Source organism: Bombus huntii, chromosome 7 (genome assembly GCF_024542735.1).
Source record: "Bombus huntii isolate Logan2020A chromosome 7, iyBomHunt1.1, whole genome shotgun sequence".
NCBI lineage: Eukaryota > Metazoa > Arthropoda > Insecta > Hymenoptera > Apidae > Bombus > Bombus huntii.
Window position 1 is genome coordinate 11,603,849 of NC_066244.1, and position 25,894 is coordinate 11,629,742.

A 25,894-nucleotide genomic window follows, 5' to 3' on the forward strand; every position below is an offset into this window, starting at 1 on the left:
ATTTATTTTCAGCGAATATCTTTTACTCACAGCATCCAAAGAAACCACGTTTGTTATAGGTTTTCTAAAATGTTATGAAATATTCACTGGACAAGTGAACTAAAAATACGAGCTGTTAATATAAGCATACATGTATGTATATCGTAAAAGTATCTGTTATAATTTATTTCTATTTATTCATATGCATTGGAACACTTGCATATAAAATAGGAAATATGAAACGTATATTCAATTTGAATAGATCTTCAAGAACATTCCTGTATGTTGCTACTTTATAAACTATACCATACGATTTCACAATTTTCCAGTATATCTTCTTTAAGCAGTAACTCACAGTTTACGCGCAGCAAACTCTTCCTCTACTCTTTCTATTCCAGCCACACATGTACAAAGCAATCATTGAATTACACGTGTGTATCTGTTCTCTTAAGAGCGCTCTAAATCTCATTGAATTTGTACATCAATCTGTACCATGGAGCAGAAACGTTGACCCATTTGAGTATCGATAGCAAGAAGAAGCGGAAACAAGATTCTTTGCGAACTATCGGCTTACCCGCAATCCGGTGAAGCCAGTTGCAAATGAACCGGTAGACGTTCTTCGCGTCGCGTCGCGTTCTACAGATTTCTTTTTTTCCCGTATATCCAATTTGGTTAGTCGGCCACGTTAGGGCCGTGCCAAGAACTCCGCTGGGAAAACTGGCGCCGATGCAAGGGGGTGTGAAACGCGACTACGAGAGCAGGAAGGGCTGGTTTCTAGAAAAAACGAAAAGTCGTGCATTAGCTTGAGTGCGGATCTCGACCTTGTCTGCGACTGTTTATCTCGCTACTTGCCGTTGATGAGATCCAACGTGGCATACATGTATAAACAGCCAGTAATGCGACACACACGTTTGCTAGGCACGCACAAAGCGTGTTTATGGCAAAAGTTGTACATATATACACAGGATGGTTAGGCGACCCTTCGAAGTTCTCAACGACATGGCCGAACAGCCGAACCATACTCTTTGAATTAGAAGCCGTGTCATTAAAAATTTTGTTTGCCCGAGTCTCGTTAGCGAAAGATTTTGTCTGCTGCATAGTCCGCTGCTTTCTTTCTTCTTTTTCACGACGTCAGTCCTCTGATTGACCGTCGCGAATCTCTCCCATAATCTATTAACGACCGTGTCGTAACACAAGAAACTTATAATTATGTAACGCTTAACAAAAACAAAATACCATTCATTATAGGGAGATTAATTTTCAATCATTTTTCTTCTCTCTATACCGTGACTAAGTTTCATTAAAAATGTAATCTGTACTTAATTTTGTTGAAAACACTATCCCGAATTTGTTTTGACATTATAAACCATGGAACATTTGCTATTGTATCGCATGTTATTCTAGTAACGTATTTCCTACACTCCACTTAGTGTCAGCAATTATAACATTCAGACACGTGAAAAACACTCGAATCGATTGTTTGAATCTTTGTTCCCGCCACAATGTCCATTCAAAGTCGTATGTCACGACAGATTAATGGCTCTCAGAATGACAGTAGGGTAAACTCAATTAAGGAAATGGCATGCCGTTCGCGATATGCAAATGCGCGTATCAAGTTTATGGCAGAAAAATATTGCACAATGGAAGCACGTGCAGCCATACCAAGTACCGTACTACATCAATATCGTATCATAAGCTTTTATATCAGTAATTCATTAGCGCAAGAAACAGGAAGCTATATAAATCTAGCATACCATTCGCGTAATTTTTGCGTTACGTTGCAGTTACTTACGCAGGTGTTATACAGGCTCATCCACCGACTGGAACGAGGCATACATTTTTCCTGCTTTAAATCAGAAAATATTTTAGAGAGAAGAGCTGAGTGATTTAAAGAGGATTATGCTTTCACATCCATAGGCAATTCTTTTACTCTTTTTTTTTTTTTTGCCAACGCAGCAATGCATTTTACAAGTGCAACATATTTTTTTTACATGGAAAAGCATTTACCGTTATAATTTACGTGCATCAAATCTTCTTGTAATTTTATTGGCAGATATTCATGAATTTAAAAAAAAGAGAATTAACGATGATTCGTTGCATCAATTCACCAACCAATCATTTTTCTACTATTTTATCGTAATACACTTTTACATAGAATACTTGAAAGAGTTGATTTATGCAAAAAGATATATATATATTGTTTTTTATAAATAGAGAAAATGGTCGAGTTGAAAAACGCAGAAGTGAAATGGAATAGAGAAGAAGTGGTATATGTATAAAGTGCACACGTATCGTGCTAATAATGGCTGTCAAATAACAATATATGCTAAAAATAACCTAATGCTAAAAACGTAATTCTCTTTCAATTATTCGCATTTTTCCTGTAACAGCTGTTTCTAATCGCGATAAAGAAAGAGACAGACTTGTTCCTGTTGCGTCCTGAATCGCCCTGTATGACTATGAAACAGCAATAGAAACTGCTCGCGTATCTCGTAAGAGTTTCTCTCACGTGGCGGAACTTCAAAAGGTTCCATGATGAATACCACGTCCAATGTGGTCGTGATTCAGTTTGTTTTGTGTTCGCGTTTCCTTTATTTTAGATAGAAGACAAACAGCATTCAACGGTCAGAGAAGAAGGCATAGGCAAGCTTCATAGAGCTTTGAATGTGATATTCAAAGTTATGAGATTCAAAGGACCATGAGACAGGAAATAGGGAAAAATGGTCCCTGTATCTCATATCGATGGCATTCCTATAAGTTACAATATTTAGAATAGTGAAATATAAAAGAAATAATAAACACGTGAGATTTTGCACATTAATACATTACATAATATGCTATTAAATACTTTGATTCTTATCTCGTGTGTAACATATATAAGAAAAGAATGTTTGAAATTGATACACTATGAATTTTAGTCAGTTTCGTATTGAAAGCTTTTTATTATTTATATCGGTAACAGTCGCCTGTTCTTTGCCATGTATTATATTTATTCACTGCTTTTATTTGATATACTTAATAAAATTACAGTGCCTTTTTGTACTTCTTATTTTATGAACTATCCTTCGTCCGCCACTTGTGTGTGCATACGCAACATGTATATTTGTTTAATTAAATTACTACGACACGTAACTGTATTGTACATTTTGTTATTTATTATATTATAATTTTATTCTGAGAAATCTTGTTATCAAATCTCTGGTATCACGTCAGTAAGTCACAAATTCCGTACGAAATTTTTGTACTCGGAAGTGATATTCATTTCAGTTGGAACTTCGTGACGTGTATGCAGCTTTTTTCCAACTCCTGTTATATCTGAAAAAAGTCATAAAAGTTTCTATCAGATAACGTAATAAGAGTTACGCACATTTCCCCTTGGTGCATATGCAAATTATTTTTCAGTAGCGTTATTGTGCGAGACAGCGAGAAATTTATTAACGTTGCTGAACGGACAGGTTATCTTAATCACTGACCGTCCCGATTTCCTTTCATTTTGTTCTCGACGTACCTTTTGTCGGATACGGGATTGCTTTCAGACAATGCATTTTCCAAATACCGTGAGTGCGTTGGTTGAAGCCCGGCTGCACGCTCGAGAAACAATCGGCAAACGTTCCGAGTTCGACGAACGAAACCTGTCAAATACAAAATCGATTTGCGAACTAACTTGCTGGAAAAAGTACAAACACAAGTTCCATGAAGAATATTCAAATATAGAATTTCGATATTTTCCAAGCGACCTCTGAATTGATATTTCATCAAATAATATTGATCTTTTCGCAACGGAAATACTGTGTTATTTTCCTTGAAGCACGAGCATAATATAAATTTTATTACGTCAAAATTAAGTTAATTAAAAATCTCCCATGTGTACTATAATGTTACGAATGTTTACGTGAAATAATTTATAATAGTTTCCTTTCAATTATCATTTATTTATTTCAATTTCTTATTGGAATTTAAATAACATTCTGGCACATTAATTTTCTCGAGTCGTTCAAATTGTTACATCTTCAAACCGAAATGGAAATATACGATGATATTATTTAAAATTAATCAAATATTCCACATTAGATAAAATTAATTATTACTTCTCAAACATCGACGTGAAAGCACAATAGAGATCTAAAAAATGCCTTATTGTCTTATTATAGTCTATTACATATATCTATCGTCTGCTATACTATTATAATCTAAATTGTCAATATTCTTTAAATAAAATTCACGTAAATTATCAATGTGAAAAGTAAAATTCTCTACAATTATCACAGCTATTATTATCATTCAGTCTAATTGATATTGATCGTACAAGAAAAGTAGAATTTAAATAACTTTTGTTATTATATTTAACAATATCTTAATTCACGAGTCTTCTCCGTAGAATTGCAATGAAATAGCAATTTACAGTATCAGTTTGGAAAAAATACCACCAATTCCACAAGTTCCACGGACGTAAAAGTAGAGGAATCGTGCAAATTGGGAGCAACAGAATGGTAAAAACTTTGGGATATTAGTAAGAATATGACAAAGAACGTGGAAAGGATACTTGAGAAGGTCGTTTGTTGCATGCGGAGAACGATTGGTACCTATCGCGTATAGCGCTACGACATAGTTGGTCCATTCCCCAACTACTGGACACCGTTAAGAACCGTCCTGTCTGCTCGAGGACTAACACTTGCTGAAAGTTTGCACGAGCTCGTAACTATTCGCGGTGTTAAGGAAATTTCAAACGAAGTGGCAAGTACAACTGCTATTGTTCTTCAAAATCGTTGGACAGGGCCAAGAACTTTGTTGAAATTAACGCAATTCTCGTAACAGCGTCGCCCTTTTCAGGATAAAGAACAGCGACACAAACAGAGACTTTCGAGCAAAGTTTTTCGATATTTTCTTAGATGTCGTTTCTTAATTTATTTTAACAACCTGCAATTGTTCGTGTTTCCAATGACACGCTGATCTTTCAAAGTAGAACAAAAGACATTCGTTTGTAACGTTTCATAATTACATTATATGTACTTTTCTTGATTAACTAAGCTACATTTCTCTTTCTTTCTTTTTTTAGTTATTTTCGATCCAATGTGTTTGTATCGTTAACAATCATTTTTAAATTTGAAGAAAAAGTTAGATAATCGTTACTGATACACGTAAGTCTTCGTTTCAATCTTTTTTTAGGAATTTTATTCGTCAAAACGAGAGCATGATTCAGATATAAAAATCTTAGAACCGCAATGGTGTTTGTACATATGTGAAATTTAATATTATGTGGCATACAAAAACTAAATATAGAAGACTTTTTCACATAGTATATCCTCCCACGATATAATGTCGCTAATAACCACGCAGTCCAACGTAATTTCCAGCAAAACGTAATTTAGTAACATCCGTAAAAAGAACGATTAACCGTTAATTTGTAATTCGTTTTATCGTATTTATACAATAATTCCTTCCCTCTCATAATAACTTTTTCATGCATATCATTCGCATTCGATAATTTCGCTATTAATTTCCAATGGTATTTATGCTTTCAAAAAATCAATATCTAATTAGTTATCCAAACCACATGATAATTTATTCTACTCTAAAACTACACTATCATAATCTGCTTCGTTCTACGATAATTACAAATTTCATACAGTTATGTCTCATTTCGAGCACGATGCATGAATAACAATATCAATCGTATAATCGATATTACGTGCATGATAATAATCGTAACACGAGCGTTAAACCAATCGATTTTATGGTTTAATTAATACGCCGATCGATTATTCTTGCTATAATGGCCACAATAGTCGCTACGCCGATTTAGTCGGATTATAACGAATTTGCCGATTAATCGAATAACATAAACTAAAACGACTCTGTTACGCATTTCCAGCTCGAAAGGCTATTATTTTCCATGCGAATGATTTTGTTACCGCGTATGAATCGTACATGGAGTATATACGGATAAACGAAGTTGAAAATACAGGAGTATCGGTAAATACGTACACCGACCCACAACAATACTCGGACACTTCTAGAAACTTGTTATACGTATATATCGTATAGAACATTTTGGAAATGTGCGTGCTAGTGATGGCACAACTGAACATTGATCGCTAACGTTAGAAATAAGCAGATCTGTTCAGTGGGTGTCGTCACGTGTTCGCTTCAACTATAGAACATTTTGAAATTTCATTAGCTCAATGACAACACACGACTATCGTGATAATTTTTTTTCTTATTTGGATGAATTTTACAATCAATTCTCATTGAGAATTATAAGTAAATTTTTTTGGCGTAGTACTATGTCGTGTTTAATAAGTGTTTATCATGTGTTTGATTCTAGTTGAATCTAGTGCTTAAATCTAAAGGGTAATATCATTTTAGCCTGCGGATCTGATCCGACGTGTCAAGTAATTGAGTAACTAGTGGGTTTTCGTGGTTGTTAACTCTTATTTTATATCTATCACTGAATTTGGATATTTCTTCTTTGACTGTATTTTGAGGGTATCTTGAGGTCGCGATGTATTGTTTCGTTGGTAACATACCAAGGTGTATCTATTAACCCCTTAACCTACGACTACGGGCATAGCCCGTAGTACGATGATCGGGCCAAATATAATATATAATATAATATATAATAGCTTGTTTATGTTTTCGACCGAAAATTCTCGAACGTAAATCGTAGGTTAAGGGGTTAAAGATCTTAGAATTTGTATCGCGATAATATTGATAAAATTTGATATGTAGAAGTTTCAAGATATTTATTGCTAGCTTACACTTCGCAAGGATCGTCAAAGTACATATTTAAACTTCAGCTATTCGTTATATTAATAAACCAAGCGACCATAATCATCTTTACCAATTGTATTAGGTTGTCCGAAAAGTTTCTTTCGTTTCATAAGACGATAATAGATGAACAACAATTTCTGTTTTATATTATTTTATTGAATTAGGTCCATTTCATTCTACTTCTATAATTATGTTCGTGCATAATTCAATAAACTAATACAAAACAAAAAACATTGTGCGTTTATTATTTCCTTATAAAACGAAATAAACTTTTCGGACAACCTAATATAAGATTGTCGTATACCGAAGCTTATACTGTTCACGCTGTATATCGATTTCTTACTAATTGTAAGGGTACGTTTGCTATAAATATCGCGCAATTTCTATATACATTCTCGGGTTGATTTCAAATTTTCCTATTATAATCACGATAGATGTGTCTCGTTACAGCGGTAACGAAGCTTCAGAAAGTTTCGTACAATGCACATAATACTTTTCGCTCGAGTACTCGAGCCACTGTAAATCCTCGCGATCGATGTTCGCCCAAAGCTACATTTATCGATTTTGCTGTAATGGCAGCATATTGCACGCACATTATGCAAATATCGCTGTACATAGTAATTCACTGTTTATTGAAACACGAACGGGGTAGGAGGCTTTTCCGATTCCATCGCGGTAGAATACGATACTTACGGTACGTAACCTCGCACTATGGTACTGGTAAATTAGGTTCGCCTGTCGGGGAAATTAGACTAGTTAGCAGGATTAACGAAATTGCGTGCCGTCTAATTCTGCGTCTTCCAATTAATAACGGTAATTGGTGTCACGTTCCGACAACGTTTATCAGCCGTTGTTTTCAGCATGTAAACAATTTGTCGAATTGTTAGCTCGTATTTGTAATTATAGAACGTAATTTGCGTTTCGATGATGCGCACGCTACTTTCGGATTCGATTGCAATGAATTTTCTTAACATGCAGAGAGAAGCAAAATTAAAAACAGCTTTTATTTGATTCTCAGCTACGTAATACGTATATCGATTGCAATTAAATGAAATAACATTGTACAAATATTTTACATTTGCCTGGTAGCTATTTCAAGCGGACAAATTGAAACAATCTGTTGCATCGAGTTTTTGTTTGTAACATGCAGTATTTCCTGTACAGAACTGGAATTGTTTTAATTAATGCCATTTATTATGTTTCTTTAATATAAGTACAAATGAGGACGATATTTGCACATAAATCGGAAATTTTAGTTATATCGCCAGTGACAAAAACAAAATGAAATATCCAATCCCTTTTCCATAATACCAATATATTTTACGTTTCATATTCGTTTATTATCACGTAGATACAACAGATGATAAGTAAACGAGGAATATCGTGGCGAAATCATCGAATAATATACGTTTAACCATGTTAAAATAAAATTTGTACTATAGCAGCTAACCGTGCAGCATTCGTGTTTCTCTGTATAACGCGTATAGATCATCGTGGAAATTATTTTAGAAAGAACTCTTCGATTGCGAAAGAGTTATGTCTTCCCAAAATAAGTATCTTAAAACTTGATTATGATATTTCATGATTATATGTGTCATACGAATAAAATATTATTTTATACTCGTTTTATAGCTTCGATTATATGTATCCTAACAAAATCAAAAACATACAACGACTATATCATGTAACAATTGATAACAATTCTAATAGAATTAATAAGGATCATTAATGTCAATGAAATACTCAACTTTTTATAATAATAATAATACAGAGATATGTAAGCAATCGTAATTGAACTAGTACTCGTTGGCAAGGCCGATCAAGAAGAATCACGCAGGACAAAAAACTTTTTTCTTAGAGCTCGTTAAAAAGTTCCACGGCGGAAATAGACCGCGGCGAGCTACTACGGAATTCCGGGGGATCCAGAAATCCCGGAGGAATCCCATTGCTCCCTTTACGCGAGTTTGCTGCATCGACACCTCCTTTAGAAGACGATAATGGGCAGCCCCTATTTTTTTCTCCCTTCGAGCTCTTTGATAAGAAAATATTCTTACGTTTACACACATTCAAACTCTTTACGAACAATTACACGGATCGTTAAATTTCTGAACGTTTCGATTTTTCCAACTTTATGATTCCTATTATATTCATTATGTTAAAAGTTCGTTATTTCTTCTTAAATATTAGGTTGTCCGGAAAGTGTCTTTCTTTCGCAAATGTGTTTTTTAAAACAGTGTATCTTCATATAAACGTGAAACCAAGTCTGTAAAATGTCACGGTGTTTATCTCAACAGAACACAATGGGTCCTACGTAATTCGATAAAATAATATAATTTATGCGTCTATTATTTTCTCATAAAACGAAAGAAACTTTTCGGACAACCTAATACAATTTGTTGTAAGATGTATAAATTATACTGGAATAATTATTTTTCTCTGACAACTTACGAACTGGAAAAGTTAGTAAACTTGTACGTCTTTTTTGATAGAAATATGTAGATTTTTATATTAACACATAAGTATGTGTATATTCACTTGCACGAATATATGTGTAATTCGAATAATTATATGTCACACTTTTAATACAAAAATGACAATTTGTGTTTCATTTTGATACCGGAAACATAATAATGGTGTCTGTTAGAATTTGCTGTAGTGAAACTGATGTGGTACAGCCGGTGCAATGGATATTTAAATAAATGAATAAAAGCTATGTAGTTTAATTAACAGTGATAGATATGAAGAACAGGATAATGAATCGATTAAATACGATGAACAGGATTTAACAAAATTTGACAAAGAATCGAAATGTACAAGAACGGTGAACAGATTGTTAACAGGATGAATAATCGTCGTCAACTTTGAAAGTTGTCACAAGAGATAGTACGCACGGTTCGCATAATTCGAGTGCGTCGTAACTGTCATCCGTTGGAACAAGCGATTATAAATGCAATTTCGAATATCCATTTCGGCTTAAGTTCTATTCGACAAATATTCTCACTTAATGAATTTCAATGATGGTTCATTAAAATTCTGTGCGCGATCGCGAATGTAGGAGAACGATAAGGACGAAGAAGGTAAGTTCAAAAACCGTATGGCAAGAGGCAGTCTAGTAAGATACGAGAACGAAGGACAACGGTTTACCCAGATAGACGGTACTTCCTGTACAAAGGGAAAAGGCCGAGACGAGAACAGATGAAGGAGAAGTTATTGATGGTCTCTGCTCTGTGGCATCGTTTATATCTTCCGCACGTACAGTCACCGCTTGAAGTGAATCCGCAGATCGTAGTTCCCTCGTAAGAGTCCATATTTGTTCCTTCGCATCCATCATTTTCCTTCTATTTTCTTTAGAACTCCGTGCGACAACACGTGAACGAGAATTGGCCACTTGTAGAGAATCAAATTGATTCTTCCAGATTTTCTCCTCTTCACCCGAGGTTCTAATAATACAAAAAATATATATTTATATATTCTAATAACTTGCAATAATTGTGTATACCTGTGCTTTATCCAGTTTCTCGAGAAACAGAATAAAAGTGTTCGCGATTTTAGAAAGATACGTACGATCACTACAGTGGCAGTATTTGCACGTTACTGCATTCTTTACTGTGTTTCTGTACTTAATCAAGTTCAAATATATTAAATTTAATGTAATTTGGTACTTTTATACGACTAGAAAAATTTGATACTGTGAAAATAAAATGCAAAGTCCTTTTCCTAACCACTGTAGCGATATTTCTGTAACACAGCAATGATATAACACAAAATTCGCGTTTTTTAATTATTGGTATAAAAAGAAAAAAAAACGACTTTTTATCAAGAGGAAACATTGAAACATTAATGTTATTATTTCTCCTCTTCGTGTTATTGGTATCATAAATGAACGATATGGATTCACAAAGCAAAAGAATCTATTTTCAGGTCGCATCGAAAGGGTCAACCATATCAGCCCTGCTAAATGTTCCTCTTAAAAAATGCATTCTGTTCGCCGCGACGACGATATCGCTGTTGAGAAGAAAGATATGCCGGTGCTTTCAAAACCATGAAAATCATTTCTACGTTTCTCACGTAGAACTTCAGCACATGAAATGGCGCCGGCGTGATGTATGAAAAATTCAAGAGGAACGAACGAACGAAAAAGTGTTTCGGGTCCGAAATTTGTTCTATCGTGACGATCGTCTCTTCAATTATTTTCCTTGGGGTTCGTACGGGGCCAGAGGGGATGGGTGGGAAAGGAAGAAAGGGTGGTTGTTGAAAAATCGATGAAAATGCGAATGCTGCCCGGTCGTCAAATAACACGGCTGGAACGAGTTATTTACGGTGCGCCAGCGATAGTCGTGGATATACAAATATTTTCCAGGGGTATCCTTCGATATAAAAATATTTTATGTCGTCGTGAGACCCACCATGTTACGGATGCGCCGGCTTATAAACATTATGCATACTGAAGCGTACACGTATATACTGTAGACCGGGCTGTATAAAGCATACGTGACCTCACGTCCTCTGTAAGGTTCAGGTGAGAATACGTCTAGCTCGTGGTAGCACGCTAGCGTAATCGTAATTTTTTCACGAAAGAATACGTCGAAAGAGAGCTCATCTTCCGTGCTCGAGTATTTCTGTGAGAATATTTGAAGTGTAGTTTTGAAGTGACATATAAATTTGGCTTATTAAAACTTCCTCGCGTGTCTTATAAACGTGTCAACGTCGATGCACATTTCTTTCGAATCGACTGACTGGCCAAATAAAAATTCATAAAAACGATATGATACGGTCAATATACCGTTTGATATTCAAATAATATGAAATCATGGAAAGTGACTTGCCATATTTCTATTAACGTTTTGTTCCTCTGCGGAAAATTACGAACCTGCGCGAAACTGTATCTAATTTCTATTGTTCTGTAGCTCTGATAGAACTTTAGAGTTAGAGTTCTTGTTTAACGTTACTTGTGAATCGTTCGAATAATTGGAATTCAGTGTGTTTTATCATAAATTCAAAACAAGTAATGGACATTTTTATTTAATATACGTATCTAGTATTATTTACTTTCATTGATATTGTATTATACACAGTATTATATTACGTAAGTGTTTGTATTTCTTGAAGTTGAATTTGCAACATAAAATGAGGTGAAGTAGTCGATGTACTCGATGTGTTATTTTTCTATTTAGAGTTTTGTACATCTCTGGCCTATGAAAATCTTTCCTATTCTTAAAATTCCTCGGTAGTTCTCAATAAATCACGAATTTTTCTACCGCGTTATAAATTTTAAGAAGAAACATACCAGAAACAGATTGATGTCATCTATCAACAATTTTTTGTTATACGCTTCCATATGTATATATCAACAATAATAGATTAATTATTTTATTATTTTCTTTTAAATTCAATATAGTTGGTAAACACTGGAAAAATAGGAAAATACTTATATTCGACTTTTTTGGTCGCACTTCATTTCGGTAGATACACATAGAACGTTTCAATAAATATGAAAAATAGCTTTATTTAGTTGCATGATTACCACAATGGAAACACCATAGATATGTAGGTACGCTACTAATTCGAAGCAAAGCAACGCCACATCCAACAAGATGTGATTTGCACGTTCGTAACGGGATTTCGTTCCTGCAGATACAATTGTTCGTCACGTATTGATGAAACTCTGATAAATCGTGTTATTTGGATCTGATTACCTTAAGCGAGGGATTATCTGGGAAATTGCAATTTGTTATTAAATTTCAAGCAACTCTCATTTGCTTGTTTCGTACAATCTGTGTAAATATTTGTTACTGTAGGAAAGAAAACATTTTGTTTTAACTAGAATGAAATATTACAAATTATTATGATACAATTTTATACAGTTATCGTTATGTATTCTTTAAACTCACAAATCAATGTATTTTCAATCTATATGTAATTATTGCCTAAAAGTGATTTGAAAATTCACGCCTAGACAATATGTTCTACGTATCCATAATTATCTATGTGTTTTTTTTTCAAATTGATCTGCTACATAATATGTTATGTGTATATTGTATACGTGTCTATGTGCAGGAACTCATATTTATGTTCGAACATTACGATGTTCGAAAGATTATTGCTTTAAAAATTTTTTTATGATATTATCATTGAATTAATTGGTCCTAATATATTAAGATACTTACTGTAATTTAGTGGAAATGTGATTATTATTTATTGAATGTACATACTTTTTTCATTAAATAATGGCAAAATTTTAAATGAAAAAAATATCTGCAGAAATATACTGATTAAACACTTGATTGGAATACTATTAAAAAAACAAGAATTAAAAAATGTATTCCAATGTATAAAGAAAAAGTTTATAGAATCGTTAATTCCATTTATTCTCAGAGTTTCTCGTTATACAGATATGTACAGGCTACGAGTACTCGTTTATTTCAGGCTCGCCTATTATATCTTCCAAAATGATTTCCAGTATCCTAAATAACTAATGAACGTAAATCTATCTTTACGAACACGTATTTATAACACGTACAATACACTCGCGATATTGTACTAGAAATAATTGATACTAGAAAACTACTCAATATGAAAAGCATGTTTCGCTACGATACGGTAGCAGAGGGCAATTAATAATTTAATACAATCGTTGATTTAGTATTATCGATTACGCTTCTAAAATCTTTGTAAGTGGCGCGTTAACATAGTTCGATATAACGATCGAATTCGTAGTTAGAAATTCACGACTGACCGTTGCGAATGATTCGCCGGAGAGTCGAACAATATCTCAAAATCGCTTGAAAGTTCGGGCAGCAGACTTCGCGCGCCAGGAACGACGAACTTTTGCAGCGGATTTTTCTGCGAACGGAGGTACGGCTGCAAGCCATTAAAAGTTCCATGTTGCTGAACGAATTCGATGAACGAAACTTCATCTCGGGCCGGTTCGAAAAGGACCGAAGTGGCCAATAATTGCGATTTATTCGTTCTCTTTCCTCGCGACGTGCCGCCGCGCCGTGTTAATCGAGGCAGCGCTACAACAATGCTTCACCTCCGCCGCGCCGTTGGATTGATTACCTAATTATCGGACAGCCTGTGCGAACACGAAACGGCGAAACCATCCAATTCACGATGTATCGCGACAAAATTTTAGATGAACTGCTACAGAGCAAACAATCAGATCGAACGTTCAAATACGCAACGTTATTTGATTTTATAATTGCTACGTTTGGAGTATACTCTTATCTTTTAATTTCTTTCCTGAGCTTGTAGAAGTAAACTTTAAACTTGTGTTAAAATTTAGATAGAGATAGATGAATCATTTTAGATGCATGTAAATCGCGCGATTATTTTATCTCGGGTGGTTTCACAATTAATCGAGTTTCTCCGCTTTAATGAAAAAATTGTATGACATCGCTAATTTAACAACGTTTTTATTACTTTTGTGTAATTTCAGTTTTCCAGTCGTTGAGTGTTATAACGATATCCCAATTTTTTTTTCTTTCTTTGTTGTACGATTTGTTAATATTGGGTTGGCAACTAAGTGATTGCGGATTTTGTCATTAGGTAGTATTGACGAAATCCGCAATCACTTAGTTGCCAACGCAATATTTATTTTGTCGATCATTAATAGCTATACATGTCTCGAATGAAAGAAAATCGTTTTATTATATTTCACGCTACATTTTTCTGGTTTTATTTCGCACATTTTTTTCGTTTCACATATTTCATTAACACATTACATATTTCTTACTTTTCAACGTTACCAGTAACATAAGCTTAATTTTTAAGTATAAAAGTTCGATAGTGCTACAAAAAAATTACTCGTAAATACGAAGCATAATTTCAGTGCAGAGCATGAAGTTGTAAATAAATGATTTGCGTTATTATTATTATTATTATTATATATATTATAAATGAACTATAATTCTAAATTACTCATAGCTGTAAATAAGTATCCCAGAAACGACTACTATGAAATAGCGTACTCTATCGACAATCATCGAAACTAAGAATTTTAAGACCTGCCTAATGTGTGAACTTGTACGCGTCGGTATTATAGGTAATCATTTCCATTCTCTGTTATTGTAAATGAGATTATCGCACATTCCTATTTCAAAATTATTATCACTGTAACGATGTAAATTTTATATTTTTATTTATGCACAGTATTTTATTTAATTACAAGCTTCGTAAACTATAAATATGCCATAAATAACAGTTAATGAATTAAAATATATTTATACTTTCTATTTTTATATTTTACACAATTAAATAATCTTACCTGTATTATATATATATATATATATATATATATATATATATGCATAAACAAGATATATTTTCTTTAAAGAAAAAGATGCAAGAGATAAAATATATTTTAAAAATTTGTAAGAATTTCTAAGAATGTAATAGAATAATAAGAAATATAACAGATATAGCACATATTTTACTTGCTTTAATTGCACACCAACAAATTTGTAAAATATGTACGACATCGCGTGCAATTTTGTTTACTAAAACAGTTCTTCATAAAAATTTTAATCGTATTTCATTTACCCAAAGGAATTTGTTATTTGGATTTATTCGTCGCAAAGCAACGTGCTTTAACAATAGCCATTGTAATAGCACATTCTTAGAAGAGTATCAATGATTTTCTAAAAAATAGTATGAAATTCAAGACACATCTGAATATACATATAATGGAAATACATGAAAACGTTATATTTGGAGAAAAAGTGTTGTTAGACAATCTGTGATGGATAATGTTTATAACATAACTTCCAATCAACTCTGTCAACCACATTTGCAGAAGCGCAGTACCGTTACCTACAAGTAGTTTGTTTAGTATATCATCAATCAAACGCTAGAAGTAAAGGTCACTCATACATTTTCTCATAAATTCAAATATATTAGCTGTCTTTTATTATTTATTTTGCGATTTATCTATTCATTTCAATTAAAACATTCGAACATTCAACAAGCTAAATTAAGCAACGAGGCAAATCAATTATTTAATTTTAAATAAATATCAATTAGATATTAAGTCGTGTAATACTGATAAATTAACAAGAAAAGCAAAATGTATATTTGTATTTAAAATATATGCATATTCGTCTCTTCTTAATATAAAATAACACGAAGATATATAAATATTATAATAGAAAATATTGAAAATAGGTGATAAATCGAACATAATAAACATTTTATAGAATATGAGATATGATAAAAGTGGTGTTTCTTTCTTTCTAGAAAACGACGCTGTAATGAATATATATTCGTGTTTGTAGGTATTGAAAAATATGTATCTTTCTGTTCTATAAAATTGTATTGGGTATTTTCTATCAGTGCTTCGCTTCGGCTCGCCTCACTTTAATTCATCCTACGCTCATCAGTTCGACCTCGCCGAAGATTTACTATCGCTTATAACGAGCTACGATATCTCTTGACATTTCGATGCATTTAAGTGATATTTATGACTTATCTACTTTAATGAGGATGCTATTTTTTCTATATGTGCTGCTTCAAAGACTCAACTCATACAACTGTCATTACCATTCATTGATTTAATCAGAATGATGCAAAATTAAGATAGAAGTGTACATTAATAAGAAGAATTTTTACTTAATTGTGCAGTTCTACGTCGAGCTTCTACTCGTTCCATTTCTTTAATGCTTCATGCAAATTAGTGAAAATTTCTAAATATGTAAAAGAATAATTTTTCTTTATATATACATATTTATTACATATTCATAATTAAATTATGAAATTATACAAATTATAATTAAATAATATGCTGATCTTAGTACATAATATTGCTCCTTGTATCATTATTATAGGTAAAAGGAAGTTCAAAATGAGATCAGCAGATCTCATATGACTTCCCACTTCTCTTTTTTTGCTCTTAATACGAAAGACAATGCACAACGCTGGGGAAGCCTGGTTTACTTGTAAGGTTTGGACAACGTTGCTATAAAGACAAGAAAACATACAATATGATACAAACAACAAATCTGTTTGCGTTCTAGTAACGAAATTTCGATAATTCAGACATCGAGCGCCTATCGACGAGCAACCCTTCCTACACACCGACCGTTTCACGCGTCTATCATCAAACTTATCGTTGAACCATTATCAAATTACTATTTCTTTTCTACGTGTATGATTCTATATCCATTTCTTTTCTATAATCCCATGTATGATGCTACTATTTTCTAATGCAATTGCACGGACAAATTCTATTACATCGTACGAATGAAACGAGAATTAAAATGAACAGAAAATCAAATCGTAATCGTGGAATGTAAAATTATTGCACGTAATAAATTATTAAAAAGAAGTTATTATCATTTGAAAGTTGAAATATATCTAATTTAATATTTCTATATAATATTCATTACCCTTCTTTTAAACACTTACGACTATATAAACTTATTAATAAAATCTATCGTGAAGAGTTAAGATCCACCGTATATATATTGAAAGTATCCCAACGATATTGCAAGTATCTCATTTTTGAACGTAAAATAGAAGTTCTCTCCTTTCAGGAAGGGGTATACTTTTCTCATTACCATTACTCGCGACCACCGAACAAACTGGCGTTTGAAGAACGTTACGATACACTTCAAAAGGGCGTCTAAGTTTTTGAACATGCACGAAAAAATATGGGAAGGAAAGGCAGGAGGGAGGGAGCAAGCAAACGGTGAAAACTAGTAAGAGCGCATAAAATCGCAAAGGGAAATTCAACGAGCTCCGCAATATCTATATAACACAAGATAACGGGCGAGAACGATGTCGCGAGAGACGTTGCTACTTTATGCTTGAGAAATGTTGCCGGTGCCTGCAGACTGAAACGTAACAAGCTGCTTTGATCTTCTGACCTGACGTACCTTCGAAGTAGCGTATCATTATTCGGTAGACATTTTTATTTAGTATTCAAAAGGGAATGAAAGCTTGCAATTACCATCCGTTTTGCAAATAGTCAGATCCCACGCGGTAAACACGGAGGAAATTGTTGGTATTACGATCTTTCCAAGCTCGTCGAGACTCGACGCCAAATCACTGGCGTTTCATTCTTTTAAAAGCTGATAAAATATACCTGCCTCTCTCTAATTTCACAATTGCTGGATAAGTACTCTTATCGCGTGTTAAATTCTTTCATTTAGGATGAAAAACGAACATTTTAAATTCACGTTAAATTTACTTTCATCGATTCTATAAATGTCCGCCTGATATTTGTTCTATTATACATCATTGCTTAGCGCGTTCAATGTGGACATCGCTCAGTCGTTTCTTCGATATATACAGGGTGGTTGGTAACTGGTGGTACAAGCGGAAAGGGGGTGATTCTACGCGAAAAATATAGAATAAAAGATTTTTTTTTTAATTTTCCCATCGAGACAACGATCTACAGTGAGATCCGTTATAACGAGACGTGATAAAGTGCACGCGTACCGACCGAAAGTTCAAAGTCGATTTTCTCGAAAACAAAGCCTCAAACGAAAAATTTTTATTCTATATTTTCAACTTCTTTTTTCGCGTAGAATCACCCCGTTTCCGCTTGTACCACCAGTTACTAACCACCCTGTATATATATCGATTTCGTGTTGACGAACATTTATTATTTATTAGACTGTAGCGGCATATGCGTCTTAGGGCGTTTCGATACGAAAATGCCTCACATAGTTGTTTTGCCACAGAGGATTAACACTGTACGACGCACATAATGTAATGAACAAACTCTGGACAAAGCAATTTCGCTGCAACCTACAACCGGCGACAAGTTTAAACCTTCCGCTACCCCCTTCGACCAGTATAAATAGACGACCATGTTCTCCAAGATTCAGTCAGTCGAACGAATAAGTATAACGAATCTGAATATTATCAAGCAAGCAACGCTTGCGATTAACTTTGTATTCTACATTTTAAAATATCTGCAAATATAGTTAATTAAATCAACTCGTCTCGTTATTAATTTAACCAACAACAAGTCTCACCGTCCACCACAAGGCGTATCATTAAGCATATGTATAACATAAAACTGCCTAGTAAGCAATGTGTATAATATAATGAAACTGATTATAATCGAAGTGATTAAATTGTTTCGGTAATAAAAGAGAAAGATAAAATAGTACAAATCTAAATGGGATCTACGATTGTTGCATTCAATTTCTGTTTCGCTTCTTATTTTCTATGCGTCCATTTCGTGCTTCAGCATACATATTTTGTCATTTATTTTAATGAAAAGGCGCCTGTGATATATGTATGTATGTACACTCTTTATAATTAAGCTGTTAATATCAACGTAAAGGTAATGTAAAAGTCACACGTTGCTAGATCCTTTCAAAATCATGAAAGATACACTCGTTTACGTAGAACACATCGAAATCCAAAATAGCAGTGTGTGATTATCATTACTTTTAAACATCAATGATTGATTAAACTTAGAAATGAAATTAAACCTAAGAATAAAAAGCTATTATTTGTTTTGAAATTAAGAAGTGTTTAGAGAAAAATTGTTCTCTTTTGCTCTTACAAGAACGCGTGTACTTAATCTGCCCTTAAAAAAAAAAAAAAAGAAAAAACTGTAGCACAAACATGTAAGAAAATATAAACTGATTTGAAAGTATAAACAATTATCGGCTTTGTTTTTCATTTTTTTCAGTGCGTGCAAATGGCGCACGCGTTAAGGCGCATCTCGTACGCAACCTGTGAACCTCAGCACGCTCAATTCAGCTTCCTCGCCCGAGAGCCTAGAGCGCACTTCAGCATACAATATTGCCACTCTTTTATCACCGAATCTGCAGAACAGGTTAGTGCACTTCATTTCCCAGTTTTCCACGGTAACTCACATTTACAGTTATATATATACATCGGCGTATGAAACAATTTTAGCGCAGCGTTTGATGAATTATTCACCAAATATACGTATATATTGATCGTAAAGCTAAGAAACAGAATAACATAGCCAATAACTTTTCATATCGCTCGTCTTACGTCGCTCAAACGTACTCAATAACCATGATAACACTATATTATATTTATATTAGATACCTTAAATAAAATTAATTCTATGGTATAATAAATTTTAATTTATATTAGGTCTATTTATATTACGCTTATAATTATAATTTATATTAAATCTAAGATAGTATTTTTACTCCTTAAATATTCAGAATACAGTACGCAATGTATTTTCCATTTCCTTGTTACGCAATTATTTATCAACGCGAAGATCTTTCACGTAACGAACGCCAAAGGTAAATAAAAGAAAATTCTCCACATCTGCTTTCTACGTACATACGTGTGTACCTACGTATGACTGACACAAGCTGCAATGACGCACTCCGGATGAGAAAAGAAACAAGGGAGGAAAAAAGAGAGTCGTAAGTTGTCCTTGGTGATATTGCAATAGTGCATCGCCATCATTCAGGACAAATTGCACCGACACACGGAAAGGGCACAAGCGCGTGTAGGATATTACTTGTCGTAAAGATCCGCTATGCGAATAAATCGTGCACACGCGTCATAAGTTTCTGATGTGCCCCGCAAACCTGTACGAAATTTGTTTTAAATCGAACACCGTTACTTCTTTGACGAGTTCTTAGCATTAAGAAAGCCAAATGTGATTGCTCGAACTTTGTACTCGATTCTCGTAGACACGCCCCATACTCGCTGTATACAAAGATATTTATAAAAAAAAAAACAAAAAGAAAACTCTTCTTCTTGCACGTTTTACGTCGCATCGACTGCGAGATCATTAGCGACGCTGTTGGGCCTGGATGGATTATATTTTGAAGTATACGTTTGTTTCTTTTAAGGTAGTTTATCGTATTCCTTACGCGGCGATGTTACAACTGTGTCCGGTTTTATATTGTATTTCTGTCTCTTTGTGGTTTTGTTCTTATGCGTGGCAGGCACGTATAATACATGACAAAAAATGAAAAATAAAAGGTAAACGAAACGGAAAAGGAAAGAGGTGAGGTAGGTAAAGGGGAGTATAGCAACCCCATAAAGACAGGAGTCCTGTTTGCAGCTCGTTGCATTGTCGAGGTACCATTAGTGTTGCCATTCTGAGCAGCAAGTACGTGGTAAGTACTCGGCACATCGCAGAAATACACAAACACGTAGCCAACCGTCCAACAACCCCATCCGGCAACCAAAGACGCCCCTTCTCTCTCTCTCTCTCTCCCTTCTCTCCCTCTCTTCTCTTGCACCATCGTTGAACGTGCATAAGCGGCAATTATGCAAAGCAAGAGGCTTCCATAAACGTCACTACTGTCGATTAAACAGGAGTGTCGGTCGGAGATTGTTGCCAGCTACCGTGATTTCGACCGATCTTCGAATCGATCTCTCGGCCGCTTAATTAGCGTGGACACTATAAACCTGGCAACTTACATCGATGCGCGACCAAGCGCGAATCTTTTTGCCCGTTTATTTTTCATAAACGCTAGTCGAGTTCGTTTATATTCAATCCCAATGGCCGCGTAATACTCCGTAATTGAAGCGACGAACAGTTCGTGAAGAAAATTAATTTAATGTACACGCGTGTCGAATTCAAGGAACGTGTATCGTGTACGTCGTTACTGTTGAGATGTAGAGTGTGAGATTTAAAGTAAACCTTTCCCTCTTGGCCATCGATTCCACGATTATTCGATATATAACTGACACGAGTAATTGCAAAATCGAATAGCAATGGAATAATATTTATAGATGTTTCCATTCAATGAAGAAACAAGCTTCTTTCCGACGAAACTTTCCGACTGGATCACAGTAGAAGGAACAATACTTTTTTAAGAACAGAACCAAAACTGATACTTATTTATCCGTAAAAGAAGACTGGCGTTCCTAATTAGACAATTAATATCGAAGTATCGATAATTAATTCTTTGGCTGGCCGTATGTACTTGGTCTGCGAAAATATAGGAATTAATATTTCGCTGTAGACAGTTTCTCAGGAAGATACAGACGGTCTTTCGTTGAATTTTAATTGGTTAATTAATTAGTAACGAGGAACTGCTTCTCGTCAAGGTAAATAAACGAACGCGAGAGATAGCGGCGAGGAGGACGGCTTGGAAATTACCTTACGTTCTTTTGATAAACAAATAGACTTTCGTACGGAATTAACGCGAGAAATTCCAACCGACTGTCGCAAAGACACATAAAAATATCGCGATGTTTCCGGTCGTGAGGAAAGTAATTCGTCTCGGGTGGGAGTGCCCTATTAAAACTTGTTGAAAGTGTGACAAACGTTCCAGCTAATTAGATGTCTTTGCGTGTTTCCTCATTCGTCAGACGACGCGATATTTTCAGCGCGATTTGCACGGGCCGGCAATTAGGAGGACGAACAGAATATAACAAAACGTATCTATTTTACCATCGTGCTGTCTTTTCACACCTTACAGAGCATTCCTGTCTCATCCATTCGTGTAATTTCAGTCAGTTCACGTGCCACGGACAAATTACTTTCCACAGTGTACTCGCGAGTTTAATGGAAACGTAAGCGCGCGAGTTGCGTGCCGATCACATTGTTTTAATCTCACCAATTCTTCTTTGGACGTTTCAATTTAGATTAAAGGATAGAAAATTAATTGCTCAATCGCCTATTTATCCTTTGTCATACCTTCCTGCTATTTGTATTATGACCGCGGTAATATCTTTACCAAGTCAGAAGAACTTTATTTGTCCGGTCAGTAGCTTAGAAACTAAACGATCTAAGGATAAAGAATTGTTCGAACGATAGAATTGTTTTATAAGAGCTGATACTATAAATGCTAATTTTACTGTTACATATCCGTTAATAGATTATGGATTTTTTCACGCATTTATGTTAAATTTAATTAATTTAATATTGTATAATAGTAATTAATAAATAAATTTAATAATATATAAAATATATAAGACGCAGTACTCGTCGTAATTTTCAGTAGACAAAACAAATTACTGCGTACATTCCATCCCTTTAGCTTTCTACACAAAAACATGAAATTGCGTAAAAATCCGCTGTATTAATTTTTAAAAATGTATTACATTATTCCATAATATTCCACGATGCACAGGTGTAATAATAACGAAAAGAAGAATCACGTTGTGTTGATCTTTTCATAATTTTATAATTGAATTGCACCTTGCAAAAATAAGAAGATGTCCAGATATTTTTCAGTAATAAGGTACGTGTAACTTTCAAGCGATATGGCATTCTAAAGGATTCACGAAAATGAAACGTATAATGAGGGACACGCGCGCGTACACACACAGACATAATAACAGTTGTGTAATAAAAATATATACAGTTAACAACATACTTGCGATAGAACCATAGTCATAAATAATGATTAAAACCGTCGTTAGGATGTCACACCTGATTTTATTGCAATTAAGATACCTCTTAAGTCAGATATCGCGGTTAATGAATCCGCTTCTTAACGAAGTATGATAATTCGTAAGAATTCACAATGCTTATCTCACGGATAATGATCTTGACATTTTCTTCAGACATTACACCCTTGCACATAATATCTTTGCACGTACAACGCTTTCGTCATTATCTGCTATCGGATCGTCAATCTTCATTACATCCCCGATTATCTGGAGCAGCCTTGATTTTCATACTAACACGAGAATACTTTAGTGTGTGGTATCTTACACGCATGAGATAATGCTGCACGATTAAACCATCATAGCGTAAAATCTTGCTCTTATACATTGTAAAAAACGTAAAGCGTAAATGTTAAGTATAATGTAAAAGTGTAAAATGCTAATGTAGAAAAAACAATGACTAATATAAGAAGCGTAAAATCGTCTACAAAAATAATATAACAAGGTGTGAGATAAGAACGCGTACAGTTCCATTAGGACTTTAACTTTCTTTTTATATTCTCTTAATATCCTTAATTTTGAAAATGAAATGTACTTACGCAGCAGTGACAAAAAACTGCTTTTAAATTCATTCACTGGTATCGTTGAATTGTGGGAAACTTGCAATAATGTACGGCAAACAGGTAGTGCTTATAAATGATATTAAGATACTTCCGCAATTCTATTCTAACTGTATCAATTAATAACATTCTAATTCATAATAGCATTTTAATAAAAATAGTACTCTTATTCAAATTATTTTATAATTGTAAAACATTGCAAGACATTCAATTCGTATATTGAAAACGAAGAAAATATAGCAGAATTACGTGTTTCCTTTTGTTCTTCGAATAAGTAGAAAAATTTAAATGGCAGCCACTCGATATTTTTAGTGTCTCGATATTTTATTACTGTAGAGACATAATGAAACCATATTGGAGAATGCCATTATATAAATATATGTATAGCAAAAGAACGATTGTTAGAATAGAGAGACAAATGCAGCCCGTTATCGATTTTCCAAGACAGAAACTAACACGAAAACCGTAACAGTGGATTGTGCTATAATGAATTGGAATCTCTAATTGGACAGCAAAGGATCAACGTGCGAGACACAAGTTCCTCGGACACGCAACGAAGGAAGCACGAAGAGCAGAGGCAAAAGCTGCGAGTCGGAGACCTGTTATACCGTGAGGGATTGGACTGCAATCGTCCGGTCGTTGACACGTCTCTGTAAGTTGTGCAAAAATCTCACCAATGGTACAGCTGTTCTCTCCGAGAACCAGGAACAGCATTAAGGAAGTCTGATCGTCGTCGATGAGCGACCAGGACACGATTCCCTTGCGTGAAGAACAGCTTCCACGTATCGACGTGATCCTCCTTCGGGAGTCAGCTTATCCTCTACTACGCGCTTATCAGATTACCAAGGACCCGATCTCACGGTGGATGACGCTGTCTTGGATCAATTAACCCAATCTACGTTCCGATGGTAGCACAGAAAATCGATACGATCGATTGGATAATTATTCGGCTAAAACCGATTTATGTTTCACACATAGTTCGATAATACGATACTTTTAATATGAAACGTTATGAAAATTAAGTTCTCGATATTAATTAATCGATGTTCATCGTTCAAATCGACTTCATCGAATCGACAGATGTTCAAGTATATCGCTTGACAATATTTCGAGAAGTATCGTCAGTCAGTGTCTTACGTAGCAAGTCATTTATTCATAATTGGATAATTTATCGTTGATTATTTGCATTTTGACAGGTACAATATCATTTTGCATAGAATATCAGATTCATGAATATTTATAGTAGATGATAAATATATTGGATAATATTATATTTTGTATGAGATTGATATTGCAGATCCTAATTTTCTCTTTAAGGGATAAGATACATATTGAATGCACGATAACTGATCATTTGCAATTCGATGATTATCGAAAAAGAGTATATATTCTTTATATGCATATCAAGTTCGTATATTCGAATTATTGTTGGTAATTAAAGTGAAATTTTTGTTTGACAAAGAAAGTAAGGAATAAATCTAGACACACGCAAGACTATTCATATACGATTATACACGTGTATGACAAAATTACAAAAATCACTCCACTAATTAAAGCAACAGAATGGTGTACTTTATGCAGGCAAATGTCTTGAGGCTCGCATTAGTAATGAATTCATCAGGATGCGATTACAACAGTTATACGCTTGAAAACAAAAATTGCTTGACCGTATTTATCATCTTCATCGTGAAAACCATCGGGATATGCAACGAGATGTCTGACGTTCTGGATGACTTTAAGAAATGGTTGGTGGGCAAGAGATACGAATCAGGAAATGAAGGTCTCTTAACAACAAGCGCAAGCTGAGTTACATCACCCGGTCTTCATCATCGTGACTTTTTCATTCTTGCTATCAAATTTGCTCTACCAGAATGCTATAATCTGTAGGTGAGAAACATTCAAATTACTAAACGCGGAGCAATTCTCTGATGAATATAATTTCTGTTGACAATGTCTAACATACATAGCACTGATAATATCTTAAATATTTCGTGCAAATAAATGTTATTATATACGTATCACAAATTTAAAATGAAAAATATAGATGTGACGTTCGTACAACTTAATTGAAAAGAGTTTGCTGAACGGCATTTCAATTAACTGTTAAAACGACATAATAATGACATATTGTATTTAAACAAGCAAATCATTGTTTGAGACTACTAAAACTGATTACTTTTAATAATATGGAGAGAAAATGAATTTATTTAACTTAAACGCCAATT

At 34.2% G+C, this 25,894-nt stretch overlaps 1 protein-coding gene across 5 annotated transcripts in view; it reads left to right on the forward strand.

Moving 5' to 3' along the window:
* LOC126867304 (EGFR adapter protein-like) overlaps window positions 1-25,894 on the forward strand; it is a 275,154-nt gene that overhangs the window by 178,976 nt on the left and 70,284 nt on the right. For all 5 annotated transcript variants that reach the window (XM_050621620.1, XM_050621621.1, XM_050621619.1 and 2 more), the window contains one exon: window positions 19,397-19,543. In XM_050621620.1, coding sequence (XP_050477577.1) covers window positions 19,397-19,543 — 147 coding nt within the window. The remainder of the gene's footprint in view (window positions 1-19,396; window positions 19,544-25,894) is intronic.